Here is a 16,786-nt window from a genome sequence, read left to right as displayed (position 1 = left end):
GAAGAGGTTTTTTTACCAGCTCATAAAAATCAAAAATACCCCCAAATGAGGTATGAATTTCTCAAATATTTCCATAGTTTGCGGTTTTAAAAAAGTGTTGGAATTTGTTATTACCCCAAGTAAATGCCATTTTTCAGCCTAGCACTATACCACGCTATTTATGGCTAAAGTTTTGGTAATATTACCATTGTAAAATGCCGTTTGTTAAGCTTATTATATTCTGGCTGCGTAAATATTTTGTTCGCCATGGTAAACAAAAGCCAACAACGGAATCCACGTGGTTGTTGTGGGGCTTTTAATTCGCCTATTGTGGGAGAATTATTACCCGGGGTATTGACTCTGCGAGATTTACTTTCCCTTTTTTGTCTACAGTTCTCACATAATAATTATATGGTTTGTAGTATTAAATACCTGCCTTTACACGTAATATCTTATTTCTCATTTAATACGAACAAATTTGCTGGGCCAGCTATTTTTCTGCTTTTACCTCAGGGCAGGCTATTTTTATGCTGTTGTTGCTGCTGCAATGGCGTTAAATTTTGTTTTCAATTTTCAACACTTTTAATAGCCAATTAATTAAACGGGCAAACAACAACAAACGACTATCCAGCCAAATATTTACACACACACTAGCATAAATATCCACGGGTATATATAACTCTATACGGCTGCCGTGAGTTATATATACAAAGGTATACATATATTGAAAAATAATTTCCCCGTCGGCTTCTGCACATGTACCAAACATTTTTATAATTGCTGGCCGAGCTTTTATTATTCAACCGCCACTTGCTCGCTTCCCAGAACACCTGATTCGCACCTGGAACCTCCCACCATACAACAACATCCAACCAGTTTGAGGAAAGGAACTTTTCGCTATCGCCACATGCATAAATCATTGGCCAACTTGACTGTGGTCTTGGCCAGGCCAGCAGCCGCATTCGTTTCGCCTTATTATTTATGCTGACCAACTATTGCTAAATAATGATTTTTTAAACAATGCGCCCGGCCAGACAAATTGTAAATTATGAATGCGAGTACGGCGAGAGAGCCAATTAAGATAATTACTATTTATGAGGTTAACATGAAGGGAAAATGTCGACCCCAGGAGATTAGTGGTAATTTTCAGTTTATCCTTCGTCCAGCAGTGCGTTTTGGCTTGTCAAAGTTTCGTATTTATATCTACGCATAAATTATTTATGCCTGAAGAAGGTCCCCCAAAACTGTGTGGATGTGGACCAAACTTGATTTTCCTAAGTGGGTGTGGAGAAAGTTTCGACCCAGCTTCCTTGTAGACACTTCCACAACCCCACTTTCACATAATTCTAGGTGTTGGGTATTAAAAGTTTTCAGCATATGTCAAACGCCTGGAAATTTTGTCTTTGTTTAATTACAATTTTAATGAATTAAACAAGTTGAGAAGTGTAACTGAGCTTATAACAGGAATTATGACCCTTAATATTTAAACATGGTTAGAAGTTATTAAAGGGGTAGGGAAAATATGCGTATTTACCCTAAATAATAACACTTTAATAATTTATATGATTTAATAAAAATATTAAATACTTCATATTAAAATACTATTTTTAAACACATGGTTTAAGCTTAGTAAACTAAAAATAAGAAAATGAAGGTCTTCCAAATTATTTATTTAAAGAGAGAGCAGCCATTAAGTTCAAAACGTTGTCATCAAATTAGCCACACGAAAAGGTTGTGGTCAATATATCTATATATAGATACATATATGTATATATATTCCAAGGAAAGGTAAAAAGACAGACACCAAGTATTGTGGGCGTGGGCAATGGTATACTTTAAAAGCATATCAAGCGGTCATCAATTTGACAATGAGCCTATTCACATTAATTCCCTGATTCCTACCCAAAAGGTGGGCGTAACCCTTCTGAAGTGACTTTTGGGCGTTACCAGGGGCAACAATTAAAATGAAAATCTCATATTCATGGGCTAACCCTTAAATGGTAAGTATATCAGGAAATTGACTTGGGGCTCAGTGATGTGACTGAATAAATATGTCAAGACGGTGTCCTTCCTCAAAAAAGGTATTCATGAATTCGGAAGTAAGCAAATAAAAGTTCTGAAGGGAAATTGGTGCCAGGTGTGACAGGTGACAATTTAATAAGAACTGGCTTTCCGGCTGACTCAATGAGTATTCTTTGCATTCATATTGAATCTTGACAACATCTGTCAAACACCAATCAGTCAAACACCTTCTGAGAAGTATATAATTAAATGTGTATAACTTTTGAAAAATATTAACTTTGATTTAAATTGGCAACTTTTAAAATAATCAAATGAGCATAGGTTGTTTGTGAATAAGTGATGTTGTTTAAAGAATAAGGAATATAAATGCTTCGTGTATAAAACAACATTTATTTGTATATAAAACAAAATTCCTGATGGCTATCAGTTTTCTAGCACATTTTAGAAATCAATTACTAAACAGAGCTAACAATTTTTATTGGATTAAATAAACTGGAAAACTGAACTAGACTGAACTAGAATAATGCCTTATATTCTGGTAACTATAACATTTTATACTAGAATTTATTGGATTTTTTTATTATTTTATAGCTTTACTAATTTTCTACCTTTACATTTTTTTTTTCAATGAAGACTTTAAAAAATCATTTGGAATAATTATAATTAAAGTAAAAAAAATATACTTCGCATGATAGTGCTTTTACACGCAACCAAATAATCGCCCTGAATTTCAGAAATTTGCAGTTGGCTCTCAATTTTCGTCTGCAATTTTCTGTAGTAGTAGATAATTTTTCTAAGTGTATTTATAAAAACTTTAAAATTTGGAAAAGTATGGGTGAATATTTTTTGGATATATAGATACTATATTTAAGGGTTTCTTAACTAAAAATATAGTTTAAAAGGGGTACTCACACAATTCGAACTGCTCCAGTTGCTGTTCCTGCTCCATTTCCGATTTCGCTTCCGTTTCCGCTTCCAGTGGCATCTCCGACTCCTGCTGGCCGTCGGGGAGGGGCTGTCACTATGTGCTGGCCGAATCGCCGAGCGGCGAGGCTATGTTGCTGTTGCTATTGCTGTCCGAGGCGGAGAGGGGTCGGCAGATGCCCAGCCGCGTTAGTCCCGGCGGCATGCCCTTCAGGATGGACACCGCCTCGTCCAGCTCGAGGCCCTGGAGCAGGCGATCGCCAACGCTCATCAGCCGATCCCCAGGATATATCTCATTGGTTGCCTCCGCAGCACCACCGCGTATCAGGCCGCGAATCACAATCACACTGCCCTCCGAATCGAGGGGATCCTGGTAGTCCAGTATGGAAAAGCCGAATCCCTGTTCCGTTTTCTCAATATCCACGGCGGTCACTTCGCAGCTCCACAGAGCCAAGCCGGAAACGTTCTCTAGGGATTTGGAGCGCGGTCCTCCAGCTCCATTCCCACCTGCTCCTCCTCCTCCCGATCCTCCAGCTGCTCCTGCATCCGTTAAAGTCGCCGTGCTGGACGTGTACAGCGAGCTTTCCGATTGTGCCTTACTGAGCAGATTCTGGAGACTCTGGTGGCCACCGGGCAAAAGGCTGCGGGTTTCAAAGGCTTCCGGATTTTGCGAGGTATTTATAACCGACGGAACGCGAGTGCCACGGGCACAGACCAACTTAACCCTGGCGGGCAACTCCTTAAGGATCTTAACCACATCGATATGCCGCAATCCCTGGAGCTTGTGCTCGTTCACCTGGAGGAGCTCATCCCCCGGCCGCAGGATGCCCTGCCTTCCCACAGGCCCGTCGGCCAGAATGGAGCGTATATAGTGATGCGGACGCTTCTCAATGCCGCACTCCACGTCCACGGTGCCTTCGAGGCTGATCCCTAGACCTGAAAGTTTATTTATTTCGGCAACTATAATTTCACTGTCGGGAAACTCACTTTTCCAGGCCACGCGCAACGAGGCGGCTGTCGGGCTGGCCGCCTTCACAGGTGCCTCATTAGTGGGCGTGCGCAGCTGGCCAGGATCAGGATCTGGATCGACATCCAGATCCTCCAGGTCGTCTTTCAACCTCTCCGACTCTGGCTTGGACAACTTGCGGGCTTTTGCCAACTCCGTTTTCGTTACCGGCTCCTCATTCTGAGGGCCCTGCTCATCGGTGTCATTGCCACTGTCATCGGCCAGGATTAGGCTTCTGCCATTCGTTAAAGAAGCTGTGGGACTGATCTTGGGTTTGGTCATGCCCCCTCCACCGCCACTGTGATCACTGCGGTCCAGCACGTGCGACATGTTCGACTCCACGGTGTCCCGGGAGGGCAGCTCCAGGATGCCATCATCATCGGCCACATCCTCCCCATCGACTGCCTCATCGCCCTCGGTGGCTATGGAATCGGCATCTACCGACTTGGGTGGCAGCCAACTCAGCGTGGCTATCGATGGGGAGCCAGGCATGGATAGTTGCGACTCCTGGTCCTGATCCTTCTCCTGATTTCTATCCAATCCCGAGGGTGCAGAGCTGCCCTTGATCTCCGTGAGGGCCACTTGAAGGTGCTCATACTTCCTGCCCCTGAGGAATCTCTCGAGCGTCAAATGAACCTCGATGTCGGTGTTCCTCAACAGTTCCACCGCCTGGTGATTGGTCACCCCCGACAGGGATCTCCCGTCCACGGCCACAATGCGATCGTTGATCTGGATCTGACCACTGGTCTCCGCGGCACTGCCTTCAATGATGCTCTTCACGAAAATCCCCGACAGATCCTCCTCCTCGCAAACGTAGCCGGCCACCGTGATGCCCAGGCCGTAGACATTCTTGTGCAGCTCCACCACGTACGTTTCCGTTTCCGGGGAGTCCATGTAGGAGTCGGGCGAACCGGAACCGGAAGCGGAACCCGAACCGGAGCTACCACCATCTTCGTTGGCCAACAGCTTCTTCCGCTTGCTGTCGGCTATCACAGTCTCTATGTGCTGGTGATTCTGATCCTGCACAGATCGCCATTGGGCCTCCAGGGGCAGCATCTGCAGGGCGGGTCGTGGCGGTGGCGATAGTATCGAGAAGGGCACTATATCCAGATCCAGACGCGGACAAGGTCGTTGGCCTGAAGCGCTGGAGTCCGTGAGCAGTGAGTTGCCACCGCCCGGTATCGGAGGCAGTGGGAAGTCGGCCAGGTCGCCCAGTTCACTCAGTTGCAGTGGGGCCACCTGAGGCACCTGAGGCCGGGGCTCCACGGCGGACAGTTCCGAGCCCTCCGCCGGACCGCCGCGCACCAGACCCACCAAACTGGCCACGTCCAGGACATCGCCACCGGTGGAGCCCGCCGCTGCAGCCGCAGCAGCTGCCGCAGCAGCAGCAGCAGCAGCAGCGGCGGCGGCGGCTGTTGCAAAACTCGGATTCTGGAAGAGATGACGCGACAGTTCTTCCGGGTCGGAGAGGAGCTTAGTTGGTATAATCGGCGCCTGACAGGCCAGCGTTTGGTAATCGATGGCCGTCGGCTCCACCGGCCGCGCCACTATCAGACGCACCTGAGCTCCGGTCTGACGAAGAACTGTTGCCACCTGCTCCGAGCTGAAGCCCCGCAGATTGACCTCGCCGATCTGCAGCAGATGGTCGCCCAGCTGCAGGCGCCCATCCCGCTCGGCCACGCCCCCTGGGGTTAGGGCCTTGATCACCACACCGGTACTGCGACCGCCCACAAGGATGAAGCCCAGGCCGTTGCCATCGTTGATCAGATCGATAACCTCGACCTGCGACCATTCGGTGCTGAGAACCATCTTTTCCCCCAGCGAATCCTGATGATTCTGATGACCTCCTCCCTTTCTTTGTTGTTGGTTTATTATAAAATGTTGCTGACGATAGTTGTTGCTCTTGCTGTTCTTCTTGTTGGGTTGTGTTTTTTTTTGCTAACATGTCGCAATGTCCGAAATTTAGCGGTGGTGCTGTTGACAAGTGTTTATAGTCGTTGTTGCTGCCGCTCCTCTTGTGTCAAATGGAACCACCGTGATGAATTTTATGGCTGCCGAAGCAGTTGATTTTGCTGTTGTTATTGCTATCGCATCGAGAGTCATTCAACCGACAATTATGGCCCGGGAAGTGTGCTCCTGGCACCGCCGACGCCAGCCGCATCATCCACGACCGCAACAGCACAGCGCACCTGTAATTATGCAGCACACGCACGCACATCAGTTGGGGAGTGGGCATACGCGGCGTATACGCAATGCGAACGGCAGAACGGCAGCGAGTGGAATAGGCGGCGTATACGTAACGCAACGCTGGCGGGAGTGAGTGCGTATGTGGGCTACGCGGCGTATACGCAATGCCATAAGGGGACAAAAAAGAGGCTGAGGCGTGTCACGGGCGTGAAGAGAGAATTTAAATTGCTGCCCTGCCAGGCATAACATTCGACGTTCCTTGCCAATACCCTAACTAAAGGTACTTAACTCAATAAATTGCAATGTTTAATTATTAAAATGAAGTGATGGGTCAGTAAAGCGGTTTAAAAAATCTCTAACGGTCCATATTTTCATCTAGAAGTATGTTTCAAGCTCTAATTTTCATGCGGCCTATGAAAGTGTATTTTATTAGAATTTATTGTAATAAAATATTAGTAAAATATATAAAAATATCTTTAGATATAAACACAAAATTTTAAAAATATATATCTTAACAATTACCAGGCAAAAAAAAAAATTTTGTGTTTTATGTTGTTCCCTATTCCATTTTCAAGCCAATCCTAGCAGGTTGGAATATTATTAGATATGATATGATATATAAAATCAATTTTGTAAGGATCTATGATGTTGAAGTTACATATTATAAAGCCTGGTGCTAAAATATTTACTCAACGTTCCAGAGATCTCTAAGAAAGATATTTGACTCATATTGGAAAAAAGTACTTTACCCTTGTTTATCCTTCTTAATTCGCAAATCCATGCATGTCCCTTCTGCAAGTCCTTTTTTTTATGCCTACATTAATTTTTAAAGAGGTCTGCTAGGGTATGCACAACTCGATGTTCATTTAAAGTTCCCATTTGTGTGTTGGGTGGCAGTTGTTCCTTTTTTTTTGCCTGTTTCAGCCTTTTTAATGGCACCTTTTTTGCACGATTTTGTAATTTACATGTACACACACGCACATGGGAAACGAGAAGTTTTTACCTTTACCGCTCACGTGCCACGCATGTTTGGCACCAGTCCTGCTTTCCCCACTTTCTTTTCCCTCTTGGCCAGGCCAAAAGGCAGTTCTAATTGGAAAATGCCATGAAAAGAAGTGGAAAGAGAGAAAAAAGGAAGGCCAACTTGCGACTACTTAGTGCTGCATACTTTGCGGCGCCGTCTTGGCAGCCGAGAAACAATCTCCAATCGAGCGATAAGTTTCGAGCTGCCGCAGCAACTGCCACCAATCACTGACAGCCATATGGCTAATAATAGGGGGAATGTTGGTAAAAAGGCGCTCAGAGGGGGCTTCTAAGCTGACTTGAACTTGTTCTGCGGTTTCCGATTTTTCTCCCTTTTCCCGAAAAACAATTTCTGGTCAGAAACAAGCAATACAGCTAATTTTGTAGAGGCAAAGAAAATGTTGATTCTATAACCCCTCATCAATAAAGTTCGATGAAAGCAATTAGTCTTTCTTTAGGGCAAATAGTTTAATTATCGTTAATTTTCCATTAAGTTTCTAACTAGAGAAAATTGTTAATAGAAAACAAAGCTTGGTTTTATGTATGCGCGGCTAAAAATAACAATAATATCAAAAAAAGATATTAAATCTTTTTATAGTTTCTTGTGGAAAAGATAAATATTTAAAATAGTATTCGCCAATTGAATTGATAAAATTTAGAGTCCAAGGCAATTATTTTTAATTTTAGAAAATTGTCTTTCATTTAATAAATAACTTTATAACGTATTCTTGGAGTCTTGGGAGTACAAAAACTCGCTATAGACTCAAAATTTCTGAATTTTAGGGTGAACTCTTTTTTGACTACAAGAAACAAATAAAACAGTTTACAATTAAAATGCCCAATATTAGTGTAACTAAGTTGATTTTTTATAAATTAAGCATACAGGTGAGAAGTAAGCTTTCGTTATATAGCACACTATATGTTTGCTCTTTTTCCAGTTTTACATTTCTTTTATCATCAACCATTTATAGTTTCCGCACACAGTTGTTACGTCAACCCTCACTTGAAATCATTAATCAAAAATACTTCCCAAGCCGATTCCGTTTGGGGGATCCTCCACTTTTTGGGACACTAATGGCCTGCGTAACAGCAGCAGGACGCAAAAGCGTAACCGAAACCAAATCCTGTTCAGTGGGTTGTCGTTTTAATTGTTGTTCCTGAGTGCCGCTTGCTGGGCGATTTTGGGTTCAGGGTTCTACGTTCTCGGTTCCCTGCTCCCGATTCTCGGTTGTGGGCCCATTGTTGGCCGTATCTGGCAGTGACTGCAGCTGTCAATTAAACGCTGGAGCTCGAGGAGGATCCGGAGAAGGAGGAGCTGGAACAGGAGCAGCAGCAGCAGTTGTTGACGTCCCAAGCCCATTACCCGGAAAAGTAGGCCAAGCGCGTTTGAAGTTGCCACTGCGTTTGTGTGTGAGCTGGGCTGCTATTTTTATACGCCTCAAGTAGAGCCAGCGGTTCGTATTCCCCATTTCGCTCATGATAACTCGCCCCGTCTCTGTCTAGCCCCATATATTCCCTTCTCTTTCGGGGCTGTGCCAGTTTTCGGTTTCGTTTCAGTACGCCTTTGGCCACTGTTGCTTCTAACGCACTTCAAACTGCCGCGGCGCTGACCTACTGAGCATTATTAGCCGGCTCCGGCCCACGGCTCACGGCTCACGGCTCGAGTTTTGGCCCAAAGTACCGACGTCAGTCAGCCGTCGAAAATCGATAAGCAAAAAAAATAGAGCGAGCACGAGAAAGGTTAACCCCAGGTCTAAAACGAAGTTATGCATACCCTTGAAGGGTGGATATCAAATTGCTTGGTCATTAAAATTGCTAAGGCCTAATACCCTAACCTCTGATGGTTACAAATTCGTCGATCCCATCGTATTTTCTTTCATTTTGTTTAATAATTAGATTAATACTCAAAGCTACACTCTTCCTTTGATCTAAGGAACCCATTGTAAAGAGATAACCCTTTCGGAAGTTTCTTACTTTATTGTTACCTCCTAAATAAAAATGTTATAAAGCAAAATATGCATGGAAGACTTGTTTAAAATATTTAAATATTCAAAAGCTACCTTTATTCAAATTTTATAGTATCTAGCTGCACACCAATATTTTGAAAAAATAAAGAAAACTGAATTGGCAATTGGCAAAGGGCAATTTAAATGTTCAATTTTATCGAATTTCCTTCTCAGTAAACATTCAAGCCCAAACCGCAAAAATGATTTAGCGAGCAAACGCAAAGCTTGCAGAAAAATGTTTGCTCTGTTTGCAATATGGAGGATGTATCAATTAAATAGGTAATAAATTGAATAAATTATATTTTTTTAAAAAACCTCTATTTATAATCATGACAGTGCACCTGTTCGTTATTACCCACTTTAAAAGAAAATACTTAATTGCTCTTCAAAGTAAACATTTAAGGCAAATATTTTAAGTAATATTATAGTACGTTTGTTTTATGACACTGTTTTATGGTCTGGTAAAGTCAAAGTCGAAGGATTTTAGTTTGAAATTCAAATAATTGCAAGTTCCTTATGTTTCGGAAATATTTTTTTTAAGTCTACCTTTTCTACGATTTCTTTCTCAAACTGGTCTACTCTAAACAAGGAGGTTTGGGTTCCATTTTATAGCACATTTCCCTTTAAAAAGTGCAGTCAAACTTTAAAGTCACGTTGCCAAGGTTTAATTTTATAACAGGGCATAATTTTTCGACTGTTAAGGAGATTTTTAAGAAGTTCTTCTAGGGTATTGGGCGTCTTAACGGATGTGTGTTCTTTAAGCCACGGCCAGGCCAAGCCAAGACTTTCTGATGCCGCTGGAGCTCTTGGTCTAGCCGCATTGACTGCGGCTGCTGGCTGGGTAGGTTGGTGGTTCGAGGCTGCAGTTGAAGGTTTCTGACTGTAGGTTTTGGTTCCAGGGCTTGGCGGCTGTGGCTCTGGCTGCGGCTGTTTGCTGGTGTCGTGTGGCTGCGCCTTTTGACCCACCTAACCGCCCCCGCAACCCCCCCAACCATCGCAAGCTCTTAGCCAAATTGCTGCAGCCAAAAAAGGGGGGAGAATGGAAAGGAGCAGGAGAAAGTGAGCCAGTGAGAGCGAGGGAAAGGAAATAACTTGTAAACTTGCGGCACGCAATTTGCAATTACTTAGGCGACTGTTGCAAAAGGACATTAACGCATGCAAAGGACAAAGGCAGAGCGTCGGCCAAAAAAGCAAAAGTTCCCTGGAACTATTTTCTATTGATTTAACAACCATAAGGGAAACAACTTAAAGGGAAACTGTTTTTGCCGCCTGTTTCGGTTATTAAAGCTGATTGCGTATACGCCGTGTTAGCCAAGCACGCTTTTCACGCCGCCTGTTTCACTCTAGGATTTTTTGTGTTCGGGGTGTTATTAAGCCACTTTGCCACCGGTCATTCAGCTGGCCAAGATGGTGTTTTGGCCAGGGTAATTACCCGCACTGGCTGGCCAGTCGATGGGCCAGCAAACGATTTCCGCTGCGATTCCGTGGCACTTCATTCACATTCACAATCACAGGCACATGGCACGCTACACACTCGCTTGTTTGCTCTGCCAATTTTCCCCTTTGCGGGCCACAATTTTCTCACACATCTATCACCGTTTTACGCGCGCATTTTCCAGGTCAGCAACACGCCCGCACGCCACGAAGCTTCTTGGCCAAATGAATTGCCCGCTGGCCAACAGCAGCCGCTTCGCTCAAAGTGAGTTAGCCCGAAAGGGGGTCCGGCTCTCTACGCCCATGCGCACTGCATGGACACATGACTCTGGAGAGGATTCTTGGAGGGGGCCCCATTGGGCTGGGTGCTCCGTGCTCCTAGAACCCCGCTCGCAATATTTACAATTTGAAGCTGCCAGGCGGCGGATTTCGACGCCGCTTCGCCTTCATTCAACTGTCAGATTTCGGGAGAGACACTGAGAGAAATGTCCCGAAAAGAGAGAGGTTGAGCGAGAAAGTACTGGAGCGCAAGCTCCTTGGCACAGGGGCGTCGGCACTAGAGCTTTGGGGGGATACAAAAATTTTAAATTATTAAGGACTTCGCACACTTCAGAATGAAGTACAGACTGAAGTATAGCTTTTATAAAACTTAAAATATCATTTACAATCAATTAAAATTATTATTTCTTAAATTTATAATATTGTCTTATACTAAAAAGATATAGATACCTTAAATAAAACAACCATATTCATATCTATAATTTAGAAAAAAAATTTATAGGGACTATTTTAAAAAGATTAATGATTAAAAATGTAATAATACATTTAATTAAACAGTTATTTTTAAAACGATCTTTAAGTTAAAATTTCAAGTTTTTTTTTTATTAAAACACTTTAAGAATTAGTAAATGTCCTAACACAAATTTTAATTTTTGGTTATTTGTGTATGAAGATATTTTATTTGTTGGTTTTTTGTCCGAAAAAATATTGAATTCTAATTATAGCAAGTTCCTATAACTTACAACAGTTAAAGTAACTGTGCTAATGAACACTAATTTTTGGCCAACTTTCAATTTAACTAATATTTTAGGTCATGATTAAAATGGTTTTGCTTGCTTTTATTGTTAAAACTTTAATTCATCTTAAAAGGCACACCAACTTTTTTAATTTATTCATTTTTAATTGTTTCTTCTTTCTTGCTTTTATACCGGTGTCACCCTTAAGTTAATTTATTTAGTGTTTTCAATAATGGACGTCAACAAAAGCCGGCAAATTGCTGCTGAGGCAACCAACAACAAACCGCCTGCGCCTGCTCCGTTGTCCAGGACAACCGCTGGCCAGAATAAATAAGTTCCCAGGTGTCAAGTGGTGGCTCCCCCTTCACCTGGTCGCCTCAGCTCCAGTCGACGGTTGGCAGCGCCACCGCAAGGCAGCCAAGGAGTCAAAGTCGCGAGCAGCGAAGAGCGTGCCGAGTTTTCCCAAACGGGGAAGTGGAGTGGAGCAGGAGGAGCACCTGCCCCAACCGGGGGGGGGCCAGGTGTCAATCACAAAGGACGCATCAAAATCGCTGGAAATCGAACTCAGTAAACAATTAGCCACAACTCGGCTGGCATCAAAATTCAAAGTTTGAGCCTTTTCACAGTTTCGACAGTACTCGATACAAACTACAGAAAGACACACGTATTACCTAGAACGTTTGACAACGCTTTTTCCCCCCAAAAAAAACAAAATACACCCCAAAGAGCGAAGGGAACTTTAAGAGCCAACGAAGGATACGATTACAGGATGTCGGAAGCTGGAGAAAACTCTGATGAGGAGTACTATGCAGAGGAGTCATTCGAGGAGGACTCGCAATCGGAGGTGGAGGAGCAGGAGGAGGAAGAGGTGGAAGAGGTGGAGGACGAGGAAGATGAGAACGTTGAACTGGAGAAGCCCAATCAAAATGGAGCTCTTCTCTTGGACGAGAGCGACACGCAGAGCGAAAGCGATGCGGAGGCCGAGTTCATACGCGGAAACGTAAGTCCTCCAGCTCCGGTCCAGGAGCTGACCATTTCCCAGTTCAGCCTTAATCCCCAGCCTACACCACGCCCACAGCCACACGCCCGCCGCCAAATGGCCGGCCGATCCTCCAGCGGTTTCAATCGCGATCGAATGGTCTCCTACCCGAGCTCCTCCTCCGAGGACGAGAGCCAAGTGGTCATCACCAAGACGGTGGCCGAAGTTAATCAACTCAGTCTGCGACTGGACACGCCGCTGGAGGATGATGCGCCCTCGGTGCGCACTCTGGTGCCAGGCAGTGCCCATTCCCGGACTAAGGATGAGGTCGTTGACGATGACGAGGATGCTGAAGTCGAAGAAGTCGAGGAAGTCGAAGAGGAGGAGGAAATCCAAAGCGGCGATGACGATGCTCAAAGTGATGGTACCATGGAGTCGAACGACGGTCGTCAATCCGGCGAAGAAACCGATGAGGATGAGGATGAGGGTACGGATGTGGAGGTGGAGCAACTGGAGGAGGATGAGCCCATAGTCACGGCTTTGTGCAGAGAGAAGGTCCAGAAGATGCCGCTGCCGCTGCAGGAGGACATTGTCTCCCTGGTGGATGCCAGTGACAACAGCAGCGAGCACAGTGTGGCCACCATGTGCATGGCAGGAGACGAAACAGACGTCACCTTGGAGGAATCTCCTCGATTCCAAAAGCAGGTAAACTGTTTGAAATATATAATATTTTATAAGGTTTAATAAAATATTCATTGACTATGCAGCAACCTGGAAGAGAAGCAGTGATAGAGGAGGAACCTGAGGAGGACGTGCTGGAGGACCATTTAAATAACCTCAGTGAACTTCTAAATAATGAGAGTCCCTCGCCAACTCAACAACCAGATCTAGCGAGAGTCCGGTACCTGGAGCAACAGATGACCCAGATGTCGGAGATCATTATGAAGTCCTTTCAAATAAATGGAGGAACACCTAACAGCCAAGCCTTCGAGCAGCTGGCCATGGCCAAGGACCTGATGCAACGGCGCAGTCTCAGGCTAGAGGAAACGGAGTCCGAGATGGCATCGATGACGGAATCGGCGATGACCAGTGCCCGCAGCTTGGGTGGAGGAAGACCACCGATTAGGATGCGCATGCAGCGCTCCCAAGAGGCCCTAATAACCACGCGACCTTCCAAGTTGATCCGCCCCAAGTGCCGGTGTCCCTTGGAGTCGGAACTGCTTGACCAGGAGCAGGAAATGCAGATGGATCAGCAGTTGGCTCAGAAGCTGGGTCAGGATCTGGAACCTAACTTAGGTATGGGCATGGGACTCGATGAGGACTACCTCGTAGACGAATGCGGCCAGGGAGATGGACTCATGAGGCATCCACAACAGCGCAGGCCTGCGGAATTCAAAAGACGTGCGGCCAGCGGCACTCCCAGCAGCTTCAACAGCGATGGATGCGAGTATCCAATCAATGTGTCCCGTTCACGTTGCTCCAACGACAAGGTCAAGTGAGTATTTCTCTCAAAATATAAAAGCAATCATATAAATCTCCTTCTGCTTAGCTACAAAAACCTTGGCCGCAAGAGCTTTAGTTTTACGAATCCCCAAGTGCGTGAGATCGAGCGTCAGAATCAGATCCTACTCCGAAAGATGATGACTGTGAAGCCCACGGCCACGATAAAGGCAAGCACCAGTAGCCTTAAGATCGGCGGTCCTGAGAAGGTAAGTACATGTTGTGGCCCATGATGTCCAATATTGATTGTGATACTTCAGCAGCGTCAGCCACCGCCGGCAGCACGTCTGTCCAGTGCTGCCGTCAACCGGAAGAAGTTCCAGCGCCAGATCGATCTGGATAACGATCTGCTCAAGCGGAAACTGGAGGCCATCGGCACCCGGCGACCGCAATTCAAATGACGCCTCCACGGGCAGCTCCAACTGTGTTCATTATGTGTTTAGAAGTGTTTAAAGCGAATTTACAAAATTAAAATTTATTGCAAGTTGAGAAATGTAGGAAACTGTATAATCTTTACCTAATTTTGGGGGACTAAAGTATTACTAAGGCCGAAAAACAAGCCAACAAGTTGTAAAATGTATAGTGAGCTTACTAAAAATGTAAATACTTTGATTCTTACATAAAAACTATTCCTTAAATGTCAGTTGAATCAAAATATCAAGTTGACATTTTTTTAAAGAATATCTAATTCGATTTGAGAAGTTGAGATTGTACAAATATAAATAATTCAACTGGGAAAACCCTAATAATCAAAAAGACTTGTCAGCTATAAAATTGAAGTGATTGAAACAGTAAGCAAAATGTTAAATGCAATTTCTTAGAACATATCAACAAGATCACAGAGTTACCTCGTTGATCTTGGTTAGAAATGTTTCACCCAATGCTTTTACAGCTTTAAAGGCAGCATCCCCATTCTTTTCCTTAAATTCCCCTTCATTTTTGAGCTTGGCCTTTTCGCGGCGCTCCAATTCGCGATATATAACTTGACCGATCTGTAATCAAACAAGACATTAGACTTTTATTACAAATTAAGTAACTTTCAACCTACATAGACATCGATGGCAGCGTACATCAGTTGATTCTCGTCCAGCGGAATGACATGCCACTTGCTCATGCGCACCTTCTTGCTTTTGTCCTGGCTTTTCTTGGCTATAAAGTTGGTCAAACGCTCCAAGCTCCACCGACCGCCGGTCTCACATACCTCATTGCACCACACGCCCAGATCTACACATTTCTCGATCAGAGGTTCAGCGGAAACCTCGGGAAAGTCCCGCGCCAGCTTACGGAAATCACTAAAAAGGAATTAAAGATTAGTTGGGTTTATTTATTATATTCGTATTACTAACCTCTTTATGTTCACGCCATGCAATCGCACTTTGGGATGATTGATAAGGGCCACCAGGACCGCGGGCAGTTTCTTCAGATTCGTCAGCTGGTAAATGTAGCAGCACTTCTCATCCACGCAGATCTGGATGACGGCGGACTTGCCGGGACCGGTTTGGAAGGAGAAGGGCCACTCCATATCGAAGGCCATGGGCACTACCTCGTCCGTCTGCTTCTCCACCCATTGCCTGAATGGAAATTCACATTACCTTGACATTCCATTTTTAAGGACTTGGTTTTTAACTTACAAAACTTCGTCGGCAGATGCGGCTATGTCCTGATTTTCCGTGTAGTACTTGATGGCTCCCGTGTACTTGATAAAAGGCAGCTTCTCGGGCTTTTTCTTTTCCGGAGACGGTGACCCATCCTCAGCCATAGATCGCGTGCTTCTGGTCTGCCTGGCACTCCTGCGCTTCGGGGGATTCTCAGTCTCAGCTGTGATCTTCTCGTCTTTCTATATAGGCATTGGCAATTACTACATATATTATATTTAATAGATATGAATTTTCTTACCTGTTCTGGGGTATCTAGATTCTTTCGCTTGGTAGCAGGTCTGCCAGGTCTTCCTGCTTTCCTTTGCTTCGGGGTACTGTCCTCGCCGGCATTTTCCTTGTCCTTTAACTATACATAAAATAGTTATTAGTTAGGTTTGAAAAGATAAGCCAACGTTTGTATGAAAGTCCAACATGCATTTGAGATTACAATGACGGTAAATATCAAATATGTTAAACAAGAAGAAAATATGTACAGCCTTAGCAAAGAAATATAAACGCTATTTACAATTGTAACAAATTTCATAGATTTATAAACAAAAAAGTACAGACCTCTTTTGGAGTATCTTTTTTTGTTTGTTTGGCCGACATTTTGGGCGTCTCCTTCTTTACGACCGCTTTTTCCTAAAAAATATTGTGAAATTAATCTTAATCACTTAGTTCACTGTATATTTAACTAACTTGCTTGACCACTTCGTTTGCTTTTGATTTAACAGGCATTTTTATTAAGTATTTGTCCATAGCCCGCGTCTTCGCTTCTGTTTTCTTCGATGTTTTGTTTACTACTGTTTCCCGCCAAAAATATAGAGGGGCATCAGCTCAAAAATACCAAAGAAAATACTTATAAATCGATAAATGGAATTTAGAGATTTTCCCGCTAGATTTCAAAATGAGGAACGGTGGGAATTGAAACATGGAGACTATGTTGTAAATAGAAGAAAGATTCTTAAAATTAATAACATTTAAGCATATGCAAGGTATTTAAATATTTTAAATTTGCATCAAAATGAAAAATAGATATTTTGTGGTAAACTTGAAAATTTTTAATCGGTATT

General features: G+C 44.0%; 3 protein-coding genes across 5 annotated transcripts in view; 1 reads left to right on the top strand and 2 right to left on the bottom strand.

Moving 5' to 3' along the window:
• The window catches only part of LOC118877720 (patj homolog), a 34,094-nt gene extending 23,283 nt beyond the window's left edge, over positions 1-10,811 (bottom strand). Inside the window, exons 1-3 of one of the 2 annotated variants that reach the window (XM_036817645.3) lie at positions 10,580-10,811; positions 3,913-6,120; positions 2,914-3,861 (exon numbers count right to left, since the gene is read on the bottom strand). In XM_036817645.3, the coding sequence (XP_036673540.3) occupies positions 3,023-3,861; positions 3,913-5,740 (2,667 nt within the window). In that variant the 5' untranslated portion in view covers positions 5,741-6,120; positions 10,580-10,811 and the 3' untranslated portion in view covers positions 2,914-3,022. Of the gene's footprint in view, positions 1-2,913; positions 6,121-10,579 lie in introns of both variants that reach the window. The other variant, XM_036817643.3, reaches the window with a different exon arrangement.
• A 1,313-nt stretch (positions 10,812-12,124) lies between these two features.
• hmw (hemingway) lies at positions 12,125-14,578 on the top strand. Of its 2 annotated transcripts, none has more exons than XM_036822011.3 (5): positions 12,125-12,597; positions 12,676-13,281; positions 13,344-14,071; positions 14,126-14,285; positions 14,340-14,578. In XM_036822011.3, the coding sequence occupies exons 1-5, from the start codon at positions 12,367-12,369 to the stop codon at positions 14,475-14,477; spliced, it is 1,863 nt and encodes a 620-aa protein (XP_036677906.3). In that variant the 5' UTR covers positions 12,125-12,366; the 3' UTR covers positions 14,478-14,578. The 2 variants fall into 2 exon arrangements, with proteins under 2 accessions (XP_036677906.3, XP_036677905.3); XM_036822010.3 differs by having other exon boundaries at positions 14,337-14,578.
• Positions 14,536-16,539, bottom strand: WRNexo (WRN exonuclease). The gene is made up of 7 exons (XM_036817676.3): positions 16,413-16,539; positions 16,284-16,355; positions 15,973-16,080; positions 15,708-15,913; positions 15,423-15,647; positions 15,125-15,368; positions 14,536-15,068 (listed from the first exon to the last, which is right to left on the bottom strand). Exons 1-7 carry the CDS (start codon positions 16,470-16,472, stop codon positions 14,913-14,915), a joined length of 1,071 nt encoding a protein of 356 aa, XP_036673571.3. The 5' UTR covers positions 16,473-16,539; the 3' UTR covers positions 14,536-14,912.
• Between the last annotated feature and the right edge of the window lie 247 nt (positions 16,540-16,786).

The sequence above is a fragment of the Drosophila suzukii genome, chromosome 3, assembly GCF_043229965.1.
Source record: "Drosophila suzukii chromosome 3, CBGP_Dsuzu_IsoJpt1.0, whole genome shotgun sequence".
Classification (NCBI taxonomy): Eukaryota; Metazoa; Arthropoda; class Insecta; order Diptera; family Drosophilidae; genus Drosophila; species Drosophila suzukii.
Note: the sequence above shows the minus strand (reverse complement) of the source record. Positions and strands in the feature narration are given on the sequence as shown.

What these genes read in the sequence shown, in the direction of transcription:
- WRNexo (XM_036817676.3), bottom strand. Translation starts at nt 16,472, where the DNA reads ATGGACAAATACTTAATAAAAATGCCTGTTAAATCAAAAGCAAACGAA. An exon ending in CAAACGAAGTGGTCAAGCAA is followed by an intron (nt 16,356 to 16,412) that starts GTTAGTTAAATA and finishes AATATTTTTTAG; the next exon opens with GAAAAAGCGGTCGTAAAGAA. An exon ending in AAAAAGATACTCCAAAAGAG is followed by an intron (nt 16,081 to 16,283) that starts GTCTGTACTTTT and finishes TTTTATGTATAG; the next exon opens with TTAAAGGACAAGGAAAATGC.
- hmw (XM_036822010.3), top strand. Translation starts at nt 12,367, where the DNA reads ATGTCGGAAGCTGGAGAAAACTCTGATGAGGAGTACTATGCAGAGGAG. An exon ending in CCGAGTTCATACGCGGAAAC is followed by an intron (nt 12,598 to 12,675) that starts GTAAGTCCTCCA and finishes CCACGCCCACAG; the next exon opens with CCACACGCCCGCCGCCAAAT. An exon ending in AGATCGGCGGTCCTGAGAAG is followed by an intron (nt 14,286 to 14,336) that starts GTAAGTACATGT and finishes GTGATACTTCAG; the next exon opens with CAGCGTCAGCCACCGCCGGC.